Below are 24,367 nucleotides of genomic sequence, written 5' to 3'. Positions count from 1 at the left end.
TGGTGTCACCTTGGGCGCGAGCGGGGCTGTGCGTGCACGGGACCCAAAGCCCAGGGCCATCAAGGGGCGATGGCGGCGACGGCGAGTCCCGGGGCTGGCCGGATGGACGGGAAACCCCGTACCTCCCCTAAGTCGGTCAAGTTCCTGTTTGGGGGCCTGGCTGGGTAAGCTCAGGCCCCAGGGATGGGGAAAAAGGAGGAAGGGACGGGAGCAAGCATCCAGGCCCAGTGAAACTTGGGGTATGTTGCAGTAAATTGAGCCGGTGCAGGGTCCCTGATGGGTTGCCAGGATCTGTTCACCCATTGCAGGGGCCCAACTGGGCTGTATTCAAGGGTCATTGCCCCGTGTTTCCACCACCATTGCTTCACTGTGCCTGTTTGGGTGGTGGGTCTAGGTCATTAAAGGCTTTGTTATAGGACTGCATGGAGTCCTAGGTTGTGGACGCCCTCTCCACCCTTCCTTAGATTGCCTGTAGTCCTAATTCTGCTTGAACCCTAAAGAACTGCCTAAAGCATTGTGATTTGCATGCTTTTTACTGGGCAACTGGACTTTCTTCTGCCCACATTGCCCTTGATGCACACAGACACATGCCCACCAGCTTCCTGAATCCTTAGTTGCATGTCAGACCCTGACCTTTGTAACTTCTTGCTGCCAGGTTGTAGTAGAGCTGGAACAGCTGACCTCTGATTCCTTTCCTGCTTTACTTCAGGATGGGTGCTACAGTTTTTGTGCAGCCCCTGGACCTGGTGAAGAACCGGATGCAGTTGAGTGGTGAAGGAGCCAAGACTCGAGAGTACAAAACCAGTTTCCATGCCCTTACCAGCATCCTGAAGGCAGAAGGACTGAAGGGCATATACACTGGGTACTGTGGTTTCCAGTTGGGGAGGGAGGGTGTTGGTTGGCAGGTCCAGACCTTGGCCCGACATACTGACATTTGTTCTCAGGCTGTCAGCTGGCCTACTGCGCCAGGCCACCTACACCACTACTCGTCTTGGCATTTACACTGTGTTGTTTGAGCGCCTGACTGGGGCTGATGGTACACCTCCTGGCTTTCTCCTGAAAGCCCTGATTGGGATGACTGCAGGTGCAACTGGTGCGTTTGTGGGGACGCCAGCTGAGGTGGCTCTCATCAGGATGACTGCTGATGGTCGGTGAGTTCCCAGTCTGAGCTTAACTTCAGCCCCATTCCTGGAATCTTGGATGCTTTTGTTGTTGTTAGTCTAGCTCTACATCAGGGCACTTACCTGTTCAGGCTACCTTTTCTTTGTTCCTATGGACCCTGGGCTGTCCTGATCTTGGCCTTTCCCTGCCTTTCCCCAGGCTTCCAGCTGACCAGCGCCGTGGCTACAAAAACGTGTTTAATGCCCTAATTAGAATTGCCAGGGAAGAAGGAGTACCCACGCTGTGGCGGGTGAGCGAAAGGGTTGGAGTCGTGGGGCATGCTGGGTTACATCTCTGGTATTTTTGACTGTCTCCGTTGTCTCCGTTCTCCCACCTTCAGGGCTGCATCCCTACCATGGCTCGAGCTGTCGTTGTCAATGCTGCCCAGCTTGCCTCTTACTCCCAATCCAAGCAGTTCTTGCTGGACTCAGGTGAGAGATCCAGAGCTGAGCACTTGGTGCCCAGCCTGGCCTGAGCTACCTGAGAGTTGACTACCACCTTCTGCTTCACCTCCCAGGCTACTTCTCTGACAATATTCTGTGTCACTTCTGCGCCAGCATGATCAGTGGCCTCGTCACCACTGCTGCCTCCATGCCTGTGGACATCGTCAAAACTAGGTGAGTCTGTAGCCTGAGACTGGAGAGCTTCAGGAGGACCCCCTTTCTATCTTTCATGATTACACTTCCTCTCTTTCAGGATCCAAAATATGCGAATGATCGATGGGAAGCCAGAATACAAGAATGGGCTGGTGAGGAGGCAGGGAAGGGGAGCTGGGTCAAACTGTGTTGGGTGCCCTGGGAGAGATGTGAAGGGGGCTGGGGACAGGGGACAGAGTGCTTGAGGCCAGGTCCCAGCTCCAGCACTTCACCTGTCTGTCTAGGATGTGCTGCTGAAAGTCGTCCGCTATGAGGGTTTCTTCAGCCTGTGGAAGGGCTTCACACCATACTATGCCCGACTGGGCCCCCACACTGTCCTCACCTTCATCTTCTTGGAACAGATGAACAAGGCCTACAAGCGTCTCTTCCTCAGTGGCTGATCTGGCAAGGTCCTGGGACTAGTGAGCCAGGGCTTCCAAGTCACCCACAGCTATTACAGTCGTTATGCCCTGGGGGGCCTGGATTCTGCTACCCTGGGCTATTCTATTTATTTTCCCTCTACAGTGTGGTTCCCTCCTTTGCGGTAAAGAACTTTAATCTGTTCTACCCCTTGCTCCAGCTTGCCATGCCTGGCCTGATGCTTAGGATCATTCTGTCCCAGGCTATTCCTAAGGAGACATAAGAAACACCCTGAGGATTTCTAGTCTCCTTTTGGGTGTTAGTTTCAGGGCATACAAGACAGCAGATCCCTCTCTCTGGGGAATCCAAGGCAGAGCTGAGGAGACAGGAGAAAGCAGAAGCTGTCAAGATGGCCAAAGAGTCTATGGTGGAAGGATGTGGCCTTCCTCCTCCCTGAGGACTTAATAAATTGGATTGATAATACCAACCCCAAATCTGGATAGTCTTGAGGATCGTAGAGGGAGCTAGCTGCTCAAAGAAGCTGATATCTCTGGAAAACATACTGGAGTTTTTAACAAAATTATTAAAGAAAATCACCTACCGGTTTTATGAAAATGCCATGTAAATAAATTGTAGCTCAACAGCTGACAGAAAAAGAAAAAAAAGAAGAAAGCTGGGCCTTGTGTGTGCTTGCAAGCCATTTGCCCCAAAATGCAGCTGACTCACAAATTATATCACAGTTCTCAGGAAAAGCCTCTGGGATCTGCCTTTTCAGCATAAAGAGGGAAGGAATAACAAGTCTAACTTGAAGCAGGGCATAGTGGTTCACACCTTTTATCCCCAGGAGGCAGATTTGAGTTCAAGACCATCCTAGTCTACAAGTGAATTCCAGGACAGCCAAGGACACAGAGAAACCCTGTCTTGAAAAAACAAAACAATCAAAAACCAAAAAAACTCTGGACTTCTGTGGGCTAGAACCCCAGTGGTTAAGTGAGAGGTCCAGAGCTCTTGAGAGGACATACTGGAGTCAAACCCAAGGATTGAGGCAAAAAAAAAAAAAAAATCAGAAACTGGGTTGGCTAGGGAAAGTGATTTTTTTTCATCCATTTTTTTTAAAAAAGAAGTGTGATTCCCAGGCTCTCAAGGACCATCCAGACTTTTGGAGTATAAAGGGCTATGGAAAGGTCAAACCAGGAGAAGCGCTAGGCAGCCCGAGGGCTGTATGCCAGGTCAGAGAACAGGCAGGCAGTAGGTGCGAACTGTCCCCTTGGGAGAACCTTAACACAAAAAGATGGTAGTGCAGCATCCTGGTGCCTCTGCTGCTGTTTTCTTTAATTCTTCCATGCACACCATGTCCTAGGCCACCCAAGGTAGCCACCCGAAGACATTTGAAGCCTGTGCCTTTACTTAAGGAGTTTAAAGTGCAGCAAGAAGACGGTGGGAACATTTGGAAATGGCTATAGCAGTGGACTGCACCCTACCCAACTTAGGAGAGAGACTTGTTCATGGTAGTGAGAAAGGCTGAGAAGGAGGCAGAACTCTTAGCTAAAGTGAGGATGGGCTCAGAAGACCTGCTGGCACAGATGACCCGTGAGACATTTGTAGTGGTTCAGGTACACGGTACCATGAAAGATGAAGGTGGACTGGTAGGTGAAGTCCATGAAGAAAAATCTTTGATGGCTAACCTCCAAGGTTTGTTTTCTACTTGAAAGAGTTCATGGCAGGAAAGAGATTCAGTGGGGTTCACAGGAAGATCTAGAACCATCTGGAGAAGGGCATTCTGTAGACCCAGAAAAGTGCAACCTTCCTTCCCTTATCTGGCCCCCAAACCCCGAATTGAACTAAAATGAGGTATGGAAGAAGGCCTTGCTGGGAGAATCTGTGAAATTTTGGGAGAAAGATGCTATTACACCCAGCTTTGAAAGCAGGAGACTTAAAGGACTACAGTCAAACCCAACAGACTGCCACACCCTTTCCCAGTCCCACTGACCTGGCCGACAAGGAGAGTTGTGTTCTAAAGGCTATGCGTGTGAAGAAAGTGCCCACCTCTGATACAGTCAGGCAGGCTTTAGATCTGCCTCCCAGCTCTAGAACATTCTCTATTCTAGAGTTGATCCTTGAGGTAGCCTGGTGCATAGCCAGACCCTGTGGGAGACAGTCACTAAAGTGGAGGTGTCCTATCTGTCCACCCTCAGCTAGAGGTTTGTTAGGTATTTGGGATCAGGATGGTGGCAGTTGGGACTTAGGGGATTCTTGTAACAGGTGCTTCAGCCATTCCCATTCCCCCCCAAAAGCGACATTTTTTTTTAAAAATACTTTTATTATACAAATGATAGCACTGGTAGACAACCAGAAAGTATTAGACAGGGGAAAAAAATACTCATGATACTTAGGGATAATGCTCCCGTCCTGATGAATGGCTTTCCAAGTTTTCTTCCAAGTGTGAATGGGAGCCATGCCCCATTTCTATTTGCTTGTTCTAGCTTTTTTTTCCCACTAAGTGGTAGCAGTGACTATGTAGCCTGGCAATGTTCTAAGCAACGTAAGGAGGTTGGTCCTATGACCACCCAGTTACATCACCTCACTATTACCTCTCTTGATTTGTGAGGTCTGGATTTGGATGCCTAGATGTAAAGAGGGGGCTTCAGATTAAGGAAAAGTAAATAGGATGTCCTATAATGGTCTCAATCTCCCATTCCAGCTAGATCCTAGTAGAGTCCAGTGGAGTCTTAGGATCTCCAAAGCACTCACTGTCACAGACTATGACCTGAGTACCTAATGCCCACTGTGCCCAATAGGTCTTGACCACGACCCTGACTCAGAACTGAGGGTCGCCGTCCTGCTACCAGAGGCCCCACACGCCCATTAGGCCTTACCCACAGGAAAAGGCTAGACCGAAAAGTAGGAAGTGATCCTTGAAGGAAGAGTAGCCAGGCCCGGGGCATAGTTACTTGCCTTGCCCTCTGCATCTCCAGGCTTGTTGTCTGTGTGCTTGTGGCCAATGCAACAGATTGGTCCACGTCCAGACTGTGTGGTGTCACATGCCAGATCCAGGTCAGCAACAAGATGAGGACCACAGAGGCAAATAGGAGCCAGAGGAGACCCAGAACATAGAAGCCCAGGGGGAGGAGGCAACAAAAGTCAGAATTGAGAAAAACATTGCTTTCGGAAATATCAGAACTTGCTTGAGCCACCTGTTGGAAATTTAGGATGCTGTTCCACTCTGGGATTATTGTGGATTCTAAGGTAGGGGGTAAAGTGAGCTCTGTAGTAAAAAATTGTTCTAAAATAATCTCAATTGGGGTAGACTCTGGAGTGGCCAAGGTGGTAGTGAACACTGGGGAAATAGTGGACACTAGAGTAGTTAGGGTGGTGCTGGGCTCTGGGGTGGTCAGGGTGGCAGTAGTGGGCACTGGGGAAATAGTGGACACTAGAGTAGTTGGGGTGGTGCTGGGCTCTGGGGTGGTCAGGGTGGCAGTAGTGGGCACTGGAGTGGTGCTGTGCTCTGGGGTAGTCAAGGTAGAGGTGGTAAGCATTGGGGTGCTGCTGGACTTGAGGGTAGTTAGGATGGACATGGTGGGAACTGGGGTGGTGCTGGGCTCTGGGGTGGTCAGGGTGGAGATGGTAAGCATTGGTTGGATGTTAGGCTCTGGGATAGACTGAGTAGAGGTGGGCTGTAGGGTGGTTGGGGTGGTAGTGGGTACAGTGTTGAATTTTAGACTATAGAAGGTTGTGTTGGATTCCATGGTGTTTGAGAGTGTGGTGAAACCTGGAATCTGTGTGTGGGTGAATGTAGATTGTTTCTTACTGGGTTCATGGGTTGAAGGCAAAGAAGTCATTTGGCTGTCTTGATAAGTAGAAGACGCTTCAGAGAGTAGGCCCCAGTGGGTAGTATGAGCTTTAGTGTTAGTAGAGAACTTGACCTCAGTCCTTGTGGCAGGAACATCATGGACATCATCATAGTCATCATAGTCTGTGTCACCACCAGTGGTAGGGCAGCCCTTCCCTGGGTAGGAGTAGACAGGTGCATTGTTCAAATTGGCACATCGTACACTGGCCACATTAGGAGTCATGCCCTGGAGATCCACACCCTCCTTCCATAAGTAGACATTGTTGATATTTTCCTGGAGCCAGCTACGGAAGTAGAGGATGTCACAGTCACAATACCAGGTGTTGCTGTGGAGAAAAACAAAAGACAGGAGGATGGTCCCAAAGAAGCCCTTTGGTATTGTGCGTAGCCAGTTCCCATGAAGGTAGAGGGTGTCAAGATCCTCTAGCCCATCTAGGAGCCCCGGGGGCAGCTCACGCAATTTGTTGTTGGACAGATTGAGTTTCTTCAGCTTGGTTGTGGACATCAAGAGCCCAGGAGGCAGACTCTTAAGATCATTGTTCTGCAAGTAGAGAAACTGGAGCTGGCTTAGGCCTTCTAGGATACCAGGAGACAGTGAGCCCAGCTTGTTGAAGGAGATGGTTAGACTAGTGAGTGCAGGCAGTGCCTGTCCTAGGGAGGGCAGGCTTTTCAGGTTATTGTGAGATAAGTCCAGAGTTTTCAGCTTTAACAGTTTTCCATTAGTCTGCAGACTGGTCAGCTCACATTTATCCAGGTACAGATGAATGAGGTGAGTGAAATGCTCCAGGGATGCTGTGGAGAAGGTACCCAGTTGGTTCTTGCCCAGGTAGAGGGTGCCTGTATCTGCTGGCAGGTCTGCAGGCAATGCTGTCAGCTTCTTGTTCTCACAGTTTACTTCCAGCAGACTGATCTCTTTGGAGATACTACAGGTGGACTGGGAATGTAAGGGACTTGGCAGCAGGAACAGCAAGATGAGGAGAGCCATATGAACCTGTAGGCACAGGGAATTTGAAGGGATACCACCCATTACATCATTTTCCCAGAGTCCAGCCCTTCACTGCTGTAGTTCTCAGGATCCCATCTAGAAACAGCTTCCACACCTCCCAGACTTTTCTCTCCTCTTCCACCCCTACCTCCAGTCCTTGGTTCTTATTCCCTCCTTAGATCCTCCTCCACTTTTGGTCCCAGCCCCAGCTTACACTCAGGCAGAATGACCTCTGAGAGCACAGAACTTCTTCCAGGGAATGACTCCTTCCTTCTCTCTACTAGCTCCAAGGAGAGCCAGGCCAAGAGCAGGAAGGAGATAGAGATGGGGTGGAAATGACAACCTGATAATCAGCTCCTGTGACCCAGCGAACAGTCTCCCTTGTGGGCACAGGCTCTTATCACCTCTCTCCACAGACAGCTTTTCCCAGAGGCCCTCCTTTTGGTTTTACACTCTCACTTTCCTTCCACACTGGAGAGATCTAGAGACTCTGCAGCCACCAACCACCAGCATTCAAAAGCCCCTTTGCATGCTACCTCTCTTCTCCATAGCAGTTCTTAGTGATGCCCAATTCTCCTTCTCTGCTTTCTTACACTCCACTGCCACCTTTCCTACCCTAAGCTGAACCCCTCCCCAATCTAGGGACTGCTGGCACCCTCTATTCTGCATCCCCTGGGCACTTGACTGGTACTCTCTAAACTGTTTTTGCAGCCTCCATACTCAGAGCTATTCCCTCTTGGAGATGTGACAAGTGATGCTCATTTTCTTGTTTTTTTTCTCTTGCCTCTGTGGTTGGTCCTTCTCAGTCTCCTCTGTGGCTCCCTCTTCCTCCAGCTTTCTGGAGCAGTAAACCTGCTTCTAGAGTATTCATAGGTTTGTTTTTTTTTGTTGTTGTTTTTTTTTTTTTTGGTTTTGGTTTTTCGAGACAGAGTTTCTCTGTGTAGCCCTAGCTGTCCTAGAACTCACTCTGTAGACCAGGCTGGCCTCGAACTCAGAAATCCACCTGCCTCTGCCTCCCAAGTGCTGGGATTAAAGGCATGCACCACCACTGCCCGGCTCATAGGTTTTTGAAACATAACCCTATAAGTGTCTGGGATATACTTTGGTGTGCATTTAATCACTTCTGCTCTAGACTTAAGCCTTTATCTCTAGTCTAGATCCTATTTTCTGAGACTTGAATACTTAACACTAGATTGTCACTTGGAGTTCTCGTCTTACATATTCTTCAAGTATAGAAACAGTGCACATCACTGAGAGCTTCTAACAGGAAGGTGATGAGTTTGAAGCCAGCTTGGTCTACAAAAGAAGACCCTTCTCATTAAAGAAACAAAACAACAACAAACTATCATCCAAATTTTGAGTATATTAAAAAGTCAAGTTCATTATGCAAATAGCTTCATCTGTTGGCCATGGGCGTACAGGACTATCTATAATACCAATGCATGGAAAGTAGAGGCAGGAAGATCATGAGTTCAGAGCCATCCTGCACTGTATACTGGGACCTTATCTCAAACCAAACAAAAAGGCCACATAAAAAATAGCTGCTTCTCCTCTGTTGTCCACAACTACTCAGTTACCTAATCCTTTCAAACACTCCCTGGTACTCTTTCCATCTTAACACTCACCCTGCTATCAAGTCCTCCTGATTTTGACTCTGATATCTTCCTCTTTCATGTCCTTCCTTCCATCTTCTACTCTCCAGTCCAAGACACTGTCTTCTTTGCTGCAGTAGCCTTCTGGTTGGTTTCTAAATTTTCTGACTTCCTATTTCCCATGGGAGAACTGCAAATTTGCTAATCTGTCAACTACTAAAACTTATCAGTGCCTCCTGAGAGCTCTCAGGAGGCAATCTGAAGTACCTAAACAGGGCCTTCAGGGCCCTAAAGATCTGAAACATGCCCACCTACCTGCCCAGCCCCATTGTTTAGTGCTTTCCCCTCTCCTGATCGTTCTCTCTCATACTGAACTTTCAATCTATGTCTTCTTCCTAACTCTTACATATCTGGCAAGTTCCAGCTCAAAATTTATTCCTCTGGAAACTCTATTTTGATTTTGCAAGCCTGGATTAGTTGTCTGTTACAGAAAATCAGCCATCTTGTCTGTGGGGCCGCTGGCCCATCTAATGATTAAAGATCCTGCCTACCCAGAAGGGGTATCATGTACATGAGCATGCCACTCTGCTTACTGCTGATGACTAGACATTGGGTAGACACAAGCCAGATGTATCTGTTTGCAAACTTGCCACTTGCATAATTTGCTACAAGAAACAACTAAGTATCAGGAGATAAGACAATAGGTTGCATTGGTGGAAGCTATCATGGTGAACCTCTGAAGATGTTTTTCTTTCTTCCTTTCTTTCTTTCTTTCTTTCTTTCTTTCTTTCTTTCTTTCTTTCTTTCTTTCTTTTTTTTTTTTGGTTTTTCGAGACAAGGTTTCTCTGTGTAGTTCTGGCTGTCCTGGAACTCACTCTGTAGACCAGGCTGCCTCAAACTCAGAAATCCACCTGCCTCTGCCTCCCAAGTGCTGGGATTAAAGGTGTGAACCACCACTGCCCAGCCATGAAGATGTTTTTTCTACTGTATTGGGATCTGTTTTCAGATATAAGTCATAGGAAAGGAAAACATTAGGCCAGAGACAATGCTGCACATCTTTAATCCCAGAACTTTTGTAAAAATAAGTAGTATTGACTAGAGCCAAGCAGTGAGCTACATGTCTGTAGCCTTGGTTAATTTGTAGGCTGAGATGGGAGTTCAACTCCAGCCTGGGCAAAATAGCAATACCCTATCTCTAAAACACTGCATGTGGTGATGCATACTTGTAATCCCAGCAATTGTGAGGAGGTTGAAGCAGGAGGATTGCTAAAACGAGGTTGGTTTGGGCTACATGAGTTTGAGGCCAGCCAGAACTACATAATAAGATTCTATCTCAATCCCCAAATGAAAACAAAACAACATTGGCTACCCCAAAGATTTTCTGGGCAGAAAAGCCAGACATGGAATTACGTGGCCAGGAACAGTGCCCAGAATCATGTTGTAGAACCAGTCTGTCGAGCATAACTGACCATGGTGCAAGACCAGGTCACTGAAGATTGCCTCGGCCCAGCCACTGAGCCAGATACCGTTCCACAACCTCCAGTGCTGCAGAGATTCCCATACTGTCCCTCTTTGTGATTATGAATGAAGGCAAACCTGGATGTGAGTCTGGTTGGTCATATGCCTGTGACCCAACTGCCAAGAAAGCCTAGGAAGGGAAAATTTTCATTATTTTCAACTCCTAAAATAGGGAGCATGTTGTTTTTTTTCAGAGATACTAAGTTAAAGAAATTTCCAAACATGAAAGAGGTTCATGTTCGTTGTACCTAAGTGATCCTGTACTTTTTTTTTTTTTTGGTTTTTCGAGACAGAGTTTCTCTGTGTAGTTCTGGCTGTCCTGGAACTCACTCTGTAGACCAGGCTGGTCTCTCGAGAACTCAGAAATCCACTTGCCTCTGCCTCCCAAGTGCTGGGATTAAAGTCGTGCGCCACTACCGCCCTGCTCGTGATCCTGTACTTTACTTAAGGGTCAGTTTCCTGTACTGGGATCCTTGTTTTGGTCATGAAATAACAATAGATTTCCCTGCTGAAGTGCACAAGTACAGAAACAGTGGGTAGTTGATTGATGACATTTTAATTTCTTTATTGTATAAAGGTGGGAGTACACATGCCAGAATACCTGTGCGGAAAAGGGAGGACAACTTGTAGGAGTTGGTACTCTTCTTTCTACCATGTGGGTCCCAGGAAAATCATACTTGGGTCACCAGGTTTGGTGGCAAATTCCTTTTATTTGATGAGCCATCTTACCAGCCCTGATTTACATTTCTAATAGAATTATCTATTTCACTTAGATATTCAAATTTATTACATTTATACTTTTAACAGTGTAGTTGTTATATTTGTGTGTGTGTGTGTGTGTGTGTGTGTGTGTGTGTGTGTGTGTGTGTAGGACAATGAAAGCCAACCTGGTTCTGATTGAGTACCAACTGGAAATTGCTGGAGACTGGCATGGTCCCCTGCAAGAGACGACAGGCATTTTAGATCTCCATAGATTTGGGTCTTTCAGTCACATAGGACAATGCCCACTAGCCTCTCCACAGGTAGAGGGCATGACTACAGGCTATAGAGCCTCAAGACAGATCTCCATATTAATGAGGTACCTAAAGGATAAAGGGGCATAGCCAATTAAACATTTCTTCCCAGACCCTCCTCCTTGCAAAAGATATTTAACATCAGGCCTGCCTGAAGAAACTGGGGTGTAGTTTTCACTACTTTCCACCATGACAATAAATGTCTTAAGACCATGGACAGCTTCTGTTTCATTGAAATCCACCGTGGATTCATCTACAGAGCCGCCACCTAATCTCCCACAGAAGAACTCTCTATGTTCCCAGCTATGAAGACCACCCAACACAAGCAAGCAAGCTGAGCCAACTGTGACCAAGAACTCTCATCCCCACCGGACACAGCCAGAGCTTCTCTTCCCCATTTCTCCTTCCGATGTGGGCCAGTCTAGCCCGAATGCCCCCACTTCATCCACAGCCCCCCAGTGGCTCCTGGGGGCCCAAGGGCCTGAGAACCAGCTGGTCCCTGGCTGCCTTTTGGCCCCAGGACTCCCAAGCCAAGAGCTCTGGCTTCCCAAGGGACCTCAAACCGTATTTCATATTGCATCTTGCCTCTCCAAGCAGTCGCCTATCCCCTTGTGTGTGTGTGGGGGGGGTTTGGACACAGAACCCACAATCTAACCGAACATGCATGTACCCACATGTCACAGAACATATGTAGAGGCAGAGGACAACTGTGTAGAATCAATTCTCTCCTTCCACCTTTATTTGGGTTCCAGGGATCATGAAGCTTGTGTGGCAAGCATTTATCCAGTGAGACATTTTGATTGCCATTTATGCTTTCTTTACTTGTCCAAACCTCCACATCTAGGAACTAGGGATGTGTCACTCAGAGTCTTAGTGTTGTTTTTTGCTACCCCCTTCTCTAGGAATGCTACCATCCTGTCAGTTTTTATACTGGCCAGCTTGCTTGGATCCAGGTATGCTATGTGAAGTGAGTGGAAGACACCAGGGATGGGCAACTTAGAGGTAAGCAGTGGCTTTTGACCTGGGAAAGAACGGTGGTATCTATGGACGTGTACAGTACTGTCAGCTTTGGTTTACCTTGTTCACGCCTATACCTGGAGAGATGGCTTAGCTTGTAAGAGTGCCACTGCTTTTGAAGAGGACTGGAGTTCAGTTTTCACAATCCATGGTGGGCAGCTCACAAATGTCTTCAACTTCAGCTCTAGATGATAGAACCCTCTTCCAGCTTCCAAAGGCTGGAAGACCCTCTGGGAACTGATGTTACAGACAGTTGGGAGCTGTCATGTGGGTGCTGGGAATTAAATTTAGTTTCTATGCCATAGAACCAATGTTCTTAAGAGCTAAGTAATCTCCTAGGCTGTGTTTGTGCATTCGAGACAGGGTCTTATTATATAGTACTAGCTGGTCTGGCATGCTTTGTAGTCCCCGTAAAATACCCATGCACATATATAAAAAAAATTTTAAATGAACATTTTTAAAGTTTTCCCCCTTTCTTTAGACAGACTTTCACTATGTACCCTTGGCTGTCCTGGAACTTGCTATATAGGCCGGCCTGGTCTTGAACTCAAAAAGATCTATTTATCCCTGCCTCCCAAGAGTTGGGACATGGTGGTGCCAGCATATGTCACCACACCTGGCCCTTACTAAGATTTTGATATAAATTTATTGATTCTGCATATCAATTTGAATAAAACTGATAGTTTCTTTATTGAGTCATGTTGGGAACTGAATCGAAGTCCTCTGCAAGAATAGCACACACTTTTAACCACTGAGCCACCTCTCTAGTTCCCTCAGGATGTTTTTTTTTTTTTTAAAGATTTATTTATTTATTATATATGAATACACTGTAGCTGTCTTCAGACACACCAGAAGAGGGCATCAGATCTCATTACAGATGGTTGTGAGCCACCATGTGGTTGCTGGGATTTGAACTCAGGACCTCTGGAAGAGCAGTCAGTGCTCTTAACCACTAAGCCATCTCTCCAGCCCCCTCAGGATGTTTTATTTGAAGTAAGGTCTCACTAGCCCAGGCTAGCCTTGAACTCATATTTTTTTAGGTCTGTGTTTAGTTATTTTCTTTTTAAAAAAATTTTAAATTATTTCATGTTATGTATATGTTATGCATATGTTATTTGCTTGCACGTTTGTGTGTGTGTGTGTGTGTGTACCACATGCATGTGTGGTGCTTATAGTGGCAAGAGAATCTCTGTGAATTTGAGGCCAGCCAACTCTTCACAGTGAGTTCCAGACTAGCTAGGGCTATAGTGAGACCCTGTCTCAAAACAAAAACAAAACCTAAAAATATCCTCAGTCTATATGCCCTTCATTTGCTTCCTTTTTTACTGGCAAGAACTTTTAGACCTCGTGGAATAAGAGCCAAAGTACCTGGTTCCTGAGTTTAGGAGGGAATGCCATCATGAAGTGTGACATTTGCAGTAGTGTTTGTATAGATACTCTTTGTTAGGTTTAGCAGTCCCACTCCATTCTGTCCTTTCTGTTCTTGTAGAGCACTCTCTACCAGCCCCTTAGGTCGTGGCTGACAGCATTACTGTTGCTAATTCTTTCTCTACTTCTACCCATTGTAGAAAGATGTCAGCTTTTCCACTTGTATTGGCATTTCAGCCCTTTGAAGATTTTGCATAATGCTTTGTATATTCTCTTAGATATATTTAGAAAAACATCAGGACAGGCTATGATGGCACATGCCTTTAATCCCAGTGTTTGGAAGACAGAGGTAGGTGGACCTCTGGAGTCCAGCCTTGTCTACAGAGTGAATTCCAGAACAGCCAGGACTACACAATGAAATCCTTTCTTAAACAAACAAACAAACAAACAAACAAACAAACAAACCAGAAGAATAGAGGATGGCCCAGCATGGTGAAGCACACCTTTAGTTCCAGTACTCAGGAGACAGAGGCAGGCATATCTCTATGAGTTCAAGGCCAGCCTGCTTTACATAGTGAGGTCCAGGACATAAAGAAACCCTGTCTCAAGAAAACAAACAAACAAAAACAAACAAAAATAATCGACATTTTTGGGTCTTTTTTTTTTTTTTAAATTTCACTTCATTTCTTGAGAATACTCTTGCTGGAAATAGGATTCTATGTTAGTAGTTCTGTTCTGTTCTGTTCTGTTTTTTCAGCATTTGGAAAACATTGTGCTAGGGCCTGGAAAGTAGTTTCTTTGGTAGAGTGCCTGCCTGGTATGCATAGAGCCCTGGGTTGGAGCCCAACTCTGAGCAGAATAGGAGTGATGGTGTATACTTATATATAATCCCAGCCTGGGGCAATTGGAGAGAGGGGAAAGATCAGGAGTTCAAGGCCGTCCTTGGCTGAAGCCAGCCTGGCATACATGAAATCTCAAAAACAAGTGAGGAGGTGGGACTAGAGAGAGGGTTAAGAGCATTTGTTGCTCTTGCAGAGGACCTAGGTTTGATGACTAGCACTGAACAGTGGCTCGTAACCACCATATCTCCAGTTCCAGAGGAATCACTCTTTTGACTTCCACATGCACCAAGTATGCTCATGTGTATGTGTAGACAGAATATTCTCACACTTAAATAAGTAATCAAAAAAAGATTTTTAAAAGAGATTCTTACGCTGGGTGGTGGTGACGCACGCTTTTAATCCCAGCACTTAGGAGGCAGAGACAGACGGATTTCTGAGTTCGAGGCCAGCCTGGTCTACAGAGTGAGTTCCAGGACAGCCAGGACTACACAGAGAAACACTGTCTAGAAAAACCAAAAAAAAAAAAAAAAAAAAAAAAAAAAAAGAGAGAGAGAGAGAAAGAGAGAGAGATCCTTACTTGGGCTGGAGAGATAGCTTAGCAATTAAGAGCACTGTCTGCTCTTCCGTCCTGAGTTCAATTCCCAGCAGCAACATAGTGGGTCACAACCGTCTGTTAATGAGAACCCATGCTCCTCTTCTGGTGTGTGTGAAGACAGCTACAGTGTACTCACATACATTAAAAAAAATTCTTAGTTTGGAGAAAAATTTAGTCATAAACCAGCCATACTCATCCTGACCTGTAATCCCATCACTGTGGAGACTGAGGCAGGAAGAGTGTGAGAGCTTTAGGCCAACCTGGGCTACATGATGTCTTGGACTGGAGTTCCTTGGGCTTAGTTCATTTGGGGTTGTCATAGTTTCGTCTTTGCTGCTGTAATTCTCTACCTCCCCTGCTCTCTGTTTTCTCTCTCTCTCTCCTTCCTTTTCTTTCTCTTTCTCCTTTTTTCCTTCCCTTTCTTAGAGTGTCACTATGTAGCCTAGGTAGCTTACAACTCTCAATCTTTCTGCCTCTGCTGCTATAAGAAAACATCTCTGTTGGCTCTGACCAAAAGTTACCTAGGAGAGGAAAAGATTTATTTGGCTTATACTTTCACAATTCATCACCGAGACGCGTCATCAGGAGCTGAAACAGGAACTTGAAGTAGAAACCATGAAGGAATTTTGCTGTTGGCTTGGTCCTCTGGCTCCCTGGTAGGCTCAGGCATAGTTAGCTTTTAGTTTTTTCTTTTTCTTTATGCATATGTATGTGAACCTATATTAATCACATGTTCAAGAGCCCTCTGAGGCCAAAAGAATGTCCCAGATCCCCTGGATCTGGGGTTATAGATGATCTTCCTGCCCCAGCCTTTAGAGTGCTGGATTTTCTAGAAGCACTGCCAGGCCTGGTTATAAATGGTTGGTCTCCCTTATCAGCCTGGAGTCCTCAGGGCTTTTGTTTTAAGTGTTTTCTCCCTGGTGTTATTTCTCTTCTTCCTCTTCCTTCCCACCACACTCCTCAACTGTCTGGGGCAGAAAGATCATTGAAACCAGGAGTTAGAAACTAGCCTGGGCAAAACATCAAGACCCTATCTAAAAGAGACAGAGCAGCAGGGGGGAGGTGGGGAGAGAGGAAGGAAAGAAGGGAGAAAGTGGGATTTAAGGGATCAATTCTGAGTCCAAATAAAAGTCTATGTATGTGAAGTGAAATGTTTCCAGCAGGTGTCTGCATGGCTGAGTCACTAAGCTGAGTCCTAACATCTACTGAGGTCGCTCTGGACTCTAAACAGGATCGGTCGCTCAGCAGGGCTTTCTATGCTTCTCTTGCCTTTAGCTCTGGGTCAAGTCCAGGAGGAAAACTGTACTTTGCTCACTCTGGGCAGGATTAGTTACTGTATAAAGTCCTACAGCCCCTGCCCATGTCCAAGGACATTTTGCTTTCTCTGTGGTTTATTTTGCTGTTTTGTTTTGTTTGTTTGCTTGGAAGCAGGGTCTTGCTCTGTAGCCTAGGCTGACATCAAACACAAGATCCTCCTGCCTCAGTCTCAAGTACCAGCATTACATTTGCTACCACACTCAGCTTTAGATCTGACTTTTTGTTTCTACTAATGTCATTTTATTACAATGCACTTTTTTGGGGGGGCAGATTACAGATTAGGGGCTAGTATTGAACTTAGAGACTTATTTTGAAGGTTTATTTATGTTTTATATGTTTGCCTGCGTGTATGTGTGTCTGGTGCCCTCTGGGGGCCAGAAGAGGGCATAAACAAAACCTGTATAATAACCATACCAGTTGACTTACTGTTGATGGGGAAATTTCATAAGCCCCCACTCCTAGATGAAAAGCTACAGTCAATGGCTGCTGAGGAGGGAGAATGACTTTTCTCCAGGGATGAGGCCCCTATTTGGTTATCCAAGCCAAGTGGTCAGCCCTAAACATATGCACATAGGAGCAACCCTAAATGTACAAGAGAACTTGTTTTGCAAAGGACCTGAGTTTGACTCTTAGCACCCACATGGTGGCTTACGACTGTCTGTAACTCTAATTACAGGGGATCTAATGCCCTTTTCTGACTCTTCTGAGCACTGGGCATGTGTTAGACGTCTGCGTGCAGCTTAGAACATACAGCACCAGACCAAACAGTTGGGGGGGGGGAGGTTATTCAGGGCAAAGGTGGGGGTAGAGAAATAGAAGAAGATGGTGGAGGAAGACAGAGAGGAGAGAAGTAGAGGCCAGCCATGACCACATGGAGAGAGGGGGAAGGGAAGGAGGAGGGATGAGGGGACAGAGAGAAGCTTGAGGCAAGAGAACAAGAGAGAGGAGGAAGCAAGCAGTCCCTTTTATAGTGGGCAGGGTTACTTGGCTGTTGCCAGGTAACTGTGGGGAGGAACATACCTGGCTATTGCCAGATAATTGTGGAAGTGGAGTTTAGACAGAATAATAACATTCCCTCATTTTGGTTTAATTAAAAAAGAAAAATTAAGCTGGGCGGTGGTGGTGCACGCCTTTAATCCCAGCACTTGGGAGACAGAGGCAGGCAGATTTCTGAGTTCAAGGCCAGCCTGGTCTACAGGGGTAGTTCCAGGGCCAGCGGGAAAAAAACAAACCCCCCCTCAAAAAAAAAACAAAAAAAAAAAAAAAAAAGAGAGTTGACTGTTTCCTGCTGTCTAGGGTCTATGGAGCAAGCCATCTGAGGATAGGTCAGAAGGAACAGGTCCAGTAGAAGCAGCTGTGTGTGTGACAGGAGATGGAGCATCTGGAGATTGCTTCTCTGGAGCTGTTTTGGATGTGCCTGGACTTGACAAGATCTGGATGTCCATGAGAGGTAGATCTGAGTGGGTTTCCTGTAGCTTATAAGTTTACAAAAGAGATAACAGCATGAGTTAACAACATAAGCAGTCTTTAAGATGAACCTTTGCTGGATCGTATAGTGGAATGTTTTATTAGAGTTAGGCAAGTTTATAGGAACTCAGATAATATTAGGACAGTGTCATAGCAAGAAGAGGAAATATGAAGCATTTAATTGATGGCAACTGAGTTTAGGTAATGAGGTAAGAGATAATGTCTGTGAAAGCTTAGCTGTCAATGTAGTCAGAAGTCTGAGAAAGAGTAAACAATAATCTACCAGTTATATATTATTTTAAAAAATGACAGAGTCCACTAGCCAACAATTCCCATGGTCTCCATAGTCTCTTGGGTGAAGTCAGTTTGGCTTCCAAGCGCAGAAGACGCAGAGCTTTTTTCTGTGGAATGGATATGCGTGACCTGAGCAATGACCTACCTTGGTTTGACTTAGCTAAGTCATTTGACTCAGAGCATCCAGTTTAGCCCACTATGTTTGTTAGTGACTGTATCATCGCATGCAATCCAGGCTGTATCTTCTAGGTGTCCAATGTCCATCTTCTGAAACCATCTTGGGTCAAATGTTAGAGGCTTTGGGAATTCTGTCGGCCATAAACTTATATATACTATTAGCGGACTTCTGACAAGATTGAGAACCATAAGGATTGGTTGTAACTGAATAAAATTTAACAGCAGTAGTAAAAATCTATTAAGATAGGATAGGAAAGAGTCTTAAGTAACTTTGGTGGATTGTGTAGGCAGAGAAAAGTACATTTTTATATTAGCAAAGAAACATTTGGCTAGGACCAGAATAAGAAAGCTGGTGGGTTGGGTCTGTGGGCCACAGATCATGACCCGGGGTTGTGCTATGGGCCTGCAGCTGAGAGCACAGCGTCCGCGGCGGCAGTAGGGTGGGACTTCCTACTAGCTGCTGGAAGTAGCTGCCCAGTGACTCTGGCACCTAGAGTCTGCAGTGGGCAAGGAAAAGTAAGCATGTCCCGTATCACAGCAATGTTCATGTTAGCTGTGTTTGTGGTGGAAGGCACAGCTAGCACTCACCTTACAGGTCCCTGGCAGAGAGGGAGAGAGAGAGAGTACACATGGGGAAGCAAGTCTCAGAGAGGGGCCCTGGCAGAATGTGAGTAGACCCAGAGCAGAGCTAAGAAACAAAGAGGAGAAGGGAACAAGCAGGGTCCCGGACTGCTGCTTTTCAGGCAAACTGGCTGAACTATGCAGGTGCAGCTGGCCGCAAATGATGGAGGAGGTAGGGGAGAAGCGAGCAAAAGACTGACCCCTGGGGGAGATACACTGGGGACTAGAGCAGGCCTGGGGTACTCAGCTGCGAGAAAGAAACTGTCTCAAGAGGAGGGGGAAACATCTCACCCAAGGGGAGGAGTCCTAGAACAAGGGTCAGGAAAGGAGTTAGCTCCGAGCTCAAGAAATCTTTCCTGGGACCATGTGGACGGTTACTCTGACCAGTGGGGGATGGCTAAAAGGGGTGGGAAACAGGCAGAACACATAGAGGTATTAGAGCGAGGGTAGATGAATATTTGGATATAGGGAACCTCTTTCCATTTACCAGACTGCTGGCAGTATATGTGAAGACACTTTAAAATGATTGGGTCTGGTGTGCCATTATGTGGCCATTTTAAACCATTATCTAGAGGGTATCGAATCTAGATCTTATTGCAGAGGTGTATCAATTTTGTAGGCCTCAAATCAGGCGTTAATTTTAGAGATTTGAAGTTTTTCAGGAGACAACCCAGTAGGGTGTCTAGTGGTGCAGTCGAAGACAATGTAGCACCCATTGGGTGATGGCGGGGGGCTGTTACTGAGCTATTCATATCGGCATCCTGAAAGAAAAGTTGGTAACGAATCAGGCAAACAGCCCAGATATCAGATCGTCATGAGAATATATAGGGGCCTCGGCTGTGGTCAATTCCTGGAGATCGCCAGAAAGCAGTTCTACCTGGTACCAGGATTTCTGGCTGCTGCAAGAGCTTGGGGGGACTGTGAACTGCTTTCGAGGTGGGAAATCACCCAACAGTCAATGTCTTAAGTCGTAGGCCAGCTAGAGGCCAGTCATATGGACTGGGGAAATGAAACGCCAACCCCCTCAGCCCAGGGAAGGCTGGCCAGGTTCTATCTGGGCATTTAGGGTTGCTCCTGCCAGTTGGAAGCTCCTTACCAATCAATATGCTGGTGTGTGTTTGTGGACTTGTGCAGTCTGGTATCAGGAAAGGTGGAACCGTGAGGTCTGTGAGGTCTGTGTAGGCCTGTCTGGATGCCCAGCCCACTTGGCAGAGCATCACATGGGGGCCACAGCGGCATAGCTCATGTGGTGGAAGTTTCGAGAGCCTCGCAGAGGTGGATGGAGTTGGTCTGCAGCAGCGGTGTAAATTCACACTGTCGGTGACGGCAGGTAGCAGTGGATGGAGTCCACATGGTATAGCAGTGGCAGCAGTGGTGGTGGGGTTGCAGCAGGCCACATGGCATCGGTCCTGCATGGTCACAGCAGCCAGCTGCGGCTGCCGGTGGTTGCAGGGTCTCGCAGTTCCCGAAGTCTTCCCAGCCAACATACCAGTGGTGTTAGATGTTAGCTCACAGCTTAGAACAGACAACACCAGACCAAACGGTTTCGGGGGTGGGGGTGGGGTTATTCAGGGCAAAGGTGGGGGTAGAGAAATCGAAGAAGATGGTGGAGGAAGAGAGAGGAGAGAAGTGGAGGCTGGCCATGACCACGTGGAGAGAGGGGGAAGGGAAGGGGGTGGGGCGAGGGGACAGAGAGAAGCTAGAGGCAAGTAGCCCCTTTTATAGTGGGCACGCCTACCTGGCTGTTGCCAGGTAACTGTGGAGGTGGAGTTTAGACAGAATACTAACAGCATGTACATGATACACATTCATACATAAAATGAAATTTTAAAACTTCTTTCTCGGGCTGGTGAAATGGCTCTGTGGTTAAAAATAGCTCAGTGGTTAAGAGTGTTGACTGCTCTTCTGGAGGTCCTAAGTTTAAATTCCAGCAACCACATGGTGGCTCACAACCATTTGTAATGGAATCTGATGCCCTCTTCTGGTGTGTCTGAAGACAGCTACAGTGTACTTACATATAATAAATAAGAAGTGAGTGGGGCCAGAGCAAGAGGAAGAAGAGAAGGTGGGGGTGGGGGAAGAAAAGAAAAAAAAACGCCTTCTTTCTCTATGGGGTAGGGTGATGGCTTTGGTTAACAGTAGTGAGTGCTCTTGCAGAGGATGTATGTTCAATTCCCAGCATCCAAGTGGTGGCTCAACCATCTGTAACTCCAATTCTGACCTACATGGACACATGGCACACTGACACACATGCAGGAAAAATATTCATACACATAAAATAAATCTTTAAAAAGAAATCCTCAAACCCCATCCCACCTCCACCCCGACCCCACTCCCCTCTGGCTGAGGACCAGGATGTAACTCTCAGCTACTGCTCCAACACCATGCTGCTGCTATGATAATGGACTAAATATCTGAAATTAGCAACGCTCTGAAAAGACCAGACATCATCCTTGGACTTGCTACCCAAGGATTTCACAGAGCCAACAAGTCTTCCCAACAAGATCTACATGCAGCTAATTAAAGATAAGAAAGCAGGCCTAATTAGCAAAGCCACAGTGCTCAGCTGCTGGGAGAAGCCAGAAGGAGTTCAGTTTTGGGGTCATCTGGAGGCCTAAGAGCCCTGTAGCCATCAGTGTGGGTTTCCAAGTTGTGTGGAGCTCCTGTTATCACAAAGGCCTTATTAAACCCAGGCCGACTTCACGACTGAAAACAGACATGTTGTAATGTCTTCTTTTTTTTTAAACAGCTCACCTCTTCTTTTTGTTTTTCTGTCTCTGTGTCTCTGTCACTGTTTCTCTCCCCTCCCTCATTCTCTCATTGCATAGTCCTCTACATAGCCCTGCTTATCCTAGAACTCACTACACAGACCAGGCTGACCTCAAACTCACAGAAATCTTCCAGTCTCTGCCTCCTGAGTGCTGGAATTGAAGGCCATGCTTGTTTTGTTTTAAAGTTAATTTGTTGAGTGTGTGTGTGTGTGTGTGTGTGTGTGTGTGTACATGCATGCAACATTGCGAGTTTGGAGTCAGAGGACAACTCTAGGAGTTGACTTTTTCTTTTTTCTTTTTTTGAAATTTATTTGTTCATTTTATATATGTGACTATGTGATCACTATCTTTAGACATGCCACAAGACATTGGATCCCATTAGAGATGGTTGTGAGCCACCATGTGGTTGCTGGGAATTGAACTCAGGACCTCTAGAAGAGCAGTCAGTTCTTTTTAACCATTGATTTTCACCTTCCACCTTGCCGAGTCTCTCTTGTTTCTGCTGCTCTACGGGTCCCAAAGGTCAGACTCTGGTCTTCAGGCTTGTGCATCAAGTGCCTCTTTATCTGCCGACCCATCTGAGGCCTTGTTTGTTTTTTAAGACAGTCTCACTATTGCATCTAGGCTGACCTTGAACACACTAGTCTCAGGTCATAGGGATGGCTCTTCCTGCCCCAGTCTCCTGAGTGGGATAATACATATTATGGTTGGTTTCAATGTCAGCTTGTCACAGATTAGAATCATCTGAGTAGGAGTTGCACCTGAAGAACTATCCTGACTGTCTTGGCTACTCTGATTGAGAACAGGACCTTCAGGCAGCAGTCCAGATAGAGAGGATATTCAGAAGGACATTCATTCTCTTGCCTTGTGCTAGATTGGCCTCCCTGCCCCCAATTCCCATCTCTGCTGCTACTGGTCCCTTCCTTGATAGCAGAGTTACCATTCCAAGCCTTCACAGTGGAATAGAGACCAGCAGCTCTCAAAGAACTTTCAAGTTTCCAGCACTGGATTAGGAACACTGAAGCATCCCACCTCCTGTACTGAGTAACTACCATCTTAGGCCTCCAGTAAAAGACAGAAATTCAGGAACTGTTCTCATTGAGACCCAGCCTCAGGATCAAGTACTGGGTTCTCAGTAGCTCAGGTGTGATTCAGCTGTCTTTATTTTAAAGCTCACTTTATTTATGCCCTGTTCTATTCCTCTAGAGAACCCACTAAAACAGCAGGAGTGATCTATCTCATTGGTTTTAATGATACTATTTGAAGTGTGTGTGTGTGTGTGTGTTTTGAGTGAAGTTATGTATGTCTCCCAGAGCAATTTTGTGGAGTCTTCAATCTTTCCATGGATTGTTGAGCTTGACCTGGACTTGTTAGGCTTATTCTTATTGGCTGAGTCATCTTCCTCCCCCATCCCCACTCCCACATTTTTTTCTTTTTTAAAGATTTATTTACTTTATGTATATGAGTACACTGTAGCTGTATTCACACACACCAGAAGAGGGCATTGGATCCCATTACAGATGATTGTGAGCCACTATGTGGTTGCTGGGAATTGAACTTAGGACCTGTGGCAGAGCAGTCAGTGCTCGTAACCACTGAGCCAACTTTCCAGCCTCAGTATAAGGCTTTTTTTAAAAAAATTATTTTTATTTTATGTGCATTGTTTTTTTTAATTTTAATAATGTTTTATTTAATTCTACGTATCCAAAATATTATCATTTAAAACACATAATGGTTATAAACAAATTGAGATTTTTAACATTATTTTGTTTTGTATTATAATTACCTGAAATCTAACATGTTTGCACATTTAAAGCATATCTGCATTCAGACGAGCCACATAGTAACTCTTCAGCCCTAAGTGGCTGGTGGCTCTGAGACTGGACAGTGTGCCTAAGACTGACTGACTGATTCTGAATCTGTACTTGTCATAAGTGAGGGCAATCCAGCAACAACCACTGTGTGTTGACTAATACAAGGAATGGCCACCTTACAGTAGTCTAGCCAAAATAAAAAAGAATCTCAACGTGATCAGCCTTCATATTCAATTATCAATGTACAGAACTACAAAGGAGGAAAAACCCCTCACTAAATACATGCTAAAGATGTTCACAGTAAAACTTAGGCTATGGGAAACTTAACACATGAACAAATGAAAACAGGGAATGTTTTTATAGCATGGAGGAAGAATTCATGAATCTAAAACTAAACAGATTTATAAATGAATACAAAGAATGCTCTGGAATGTTCAGGAGATTGAGAATTTTAATATATTACATAATTATTTTACCTATTAGAAGAATGAAATATTTATGGATAAAATGATATATCTAGAATTTTCTTCAAAATAATATACAAACTGGAGACCGGTGTGGAAGTTTAAATAAAGTAAAACTGGCTATGAATCAGTAGTAGCTGAGGCTAGACCATATACACGGAGGTTTATTTCACTGCTTTGTCTGCTCTTGCAAATTCTTCATTTTTCACAATAGCACTTGCAAAGAAAACTAGGAAGCACAAAGATAAATCTGAAAAAAAGAAACTAGATTAAAAAAAAAAGCTTGGGGGCTGGTGAGATGGCTCAGTGGTTAAGAGCACTGACTGCTCTTCCAGAGGTCATGAGTTCAAATCCCAGCAACCACATGGTGGCTCACAACCATCTGTAATGATATCTGATACCCTCTTGTGGGGTGTCTGAAGACAGCTACAGTGTACTTACATATAATAAATAAATAAAAATTTAAAAAAAAAAAAAAGCTCTTAAAAAAAAAAAAAAAAAAAAAG

At 45.7% G+C, this 24,367-nt stretch overlaps 2 protein-coding genes across 2 annotated transcripts; one reads left to right on the top strand and one right to left on the bottom strand.

Moving 5' to 3' along the window:
- The first annotated feature begins 11 nt into the window (after positions 1 to 11).
- On the top strand, positions 12 to 2,771 carry Slc25a11 (solute carrier family 25 member 11). The gene is made up of 8 exons (XM_028785938.1): positions 12 to 164; positions 710 to 862; positions 945 to 1,151; positions 1,321 to 1,411; positions 1,502 to 1,592; positions 1,679 to 1,778; positions 1,858 to 1,909; positions 2,042 to 2,771. The coding sequence occupies exons 1-8, from the start codon at positions 70 to 72 to the stop codon at positions 2,195 to 2,197; spliced, it is 945 nt and encodes a 314-aa protein (XP_028641771.1). The 5' UTR covers positions 12 to 69; the 3' UTR covers positions 2,198 to 2,771.
- Positions 2,772 to 4,455: 1,684 nt separating this feature from the next.
- On the bottom strand, positions 4,456 to 7,260 carry Gp1ba (glycoprotein Ib platelet subunit alpha). The gene is made up of 2 exons (XM_028785956.1): positions 7,206 to 7,260; positions 4,456 to 6,997 (listed from the first exon to the last, which is right to left on the bottom strand). The coding sequence occupies exon 2, from the start codon at positions 6,989 to 6,991 to the stop codon at positions 4,910 to 4,912; it is 2,082 nt and encodes a 693-aa protein (XP_028641789.1). The 5' UTR covers positions 6,992 to 6,997; positions 7,206 to 7,260; the 3' UTR covers positions 4,456 to 4,909.
- Positions 7,261 to 24,367: the final 17,107 nt, after the last annotated feature.

Source organism: Grammomys surdaster, unplaced genomic scaffold (genome assembly GCF_004785775.1).
Source record: "Grammomys surdaster isolate TR1022 unplaced genomic scaffold, NIH_TR_1.0 125368, whole genome shotgun sequence".
In the NCBI taxonomy this organism is placed as follows: domain Eukaryota; kingdom Metazoa; phylum Chordata; class Mammalia; order Rodentia; family Muridae; genus Grammomys; species Grammomys surdaster.
Note: the sequence above shows the minus strand (reverse complement) of the source record. Positions and strands in the feature narration are given on the sequence as shown.

What these genes read in the sequence shown, in the direction of transcription:
- Slc25a11 (XM_028785938.1), top strand. Translation starts at nt 70, where the DNA reads ATGGCGGCGACGGCGAGTCCCGGGGCTGGCCGGATGGACGGGAAACCC. An exon ending in AGGATGACTGCTGATGGTCG is followed by an intron (nt 1,152 to 1,320) that starts GTGAGTTCCCAG and finishes GCCTTTCCCCAG; the next exon opens with GCTTCCAGCTGACCAGCGCC. An exon ending in CAGAATACAAGAATGGGCTG is followed by an intron (nt 1,910 to 2,041) that starts GTGAGGAGGCAG and finishes CTGTCTGTCTAG; the next exon opens with GATGTGCTGCTGAAAGTCGT.
- Gp1ba (XM_028785956.1), bottom strand. Translation starts at nt 6,991, where the DNA reads ATGGCTCTCCTCATCTTGCTGTTCCTGCTGCCAAGTCCCTTACATTCC.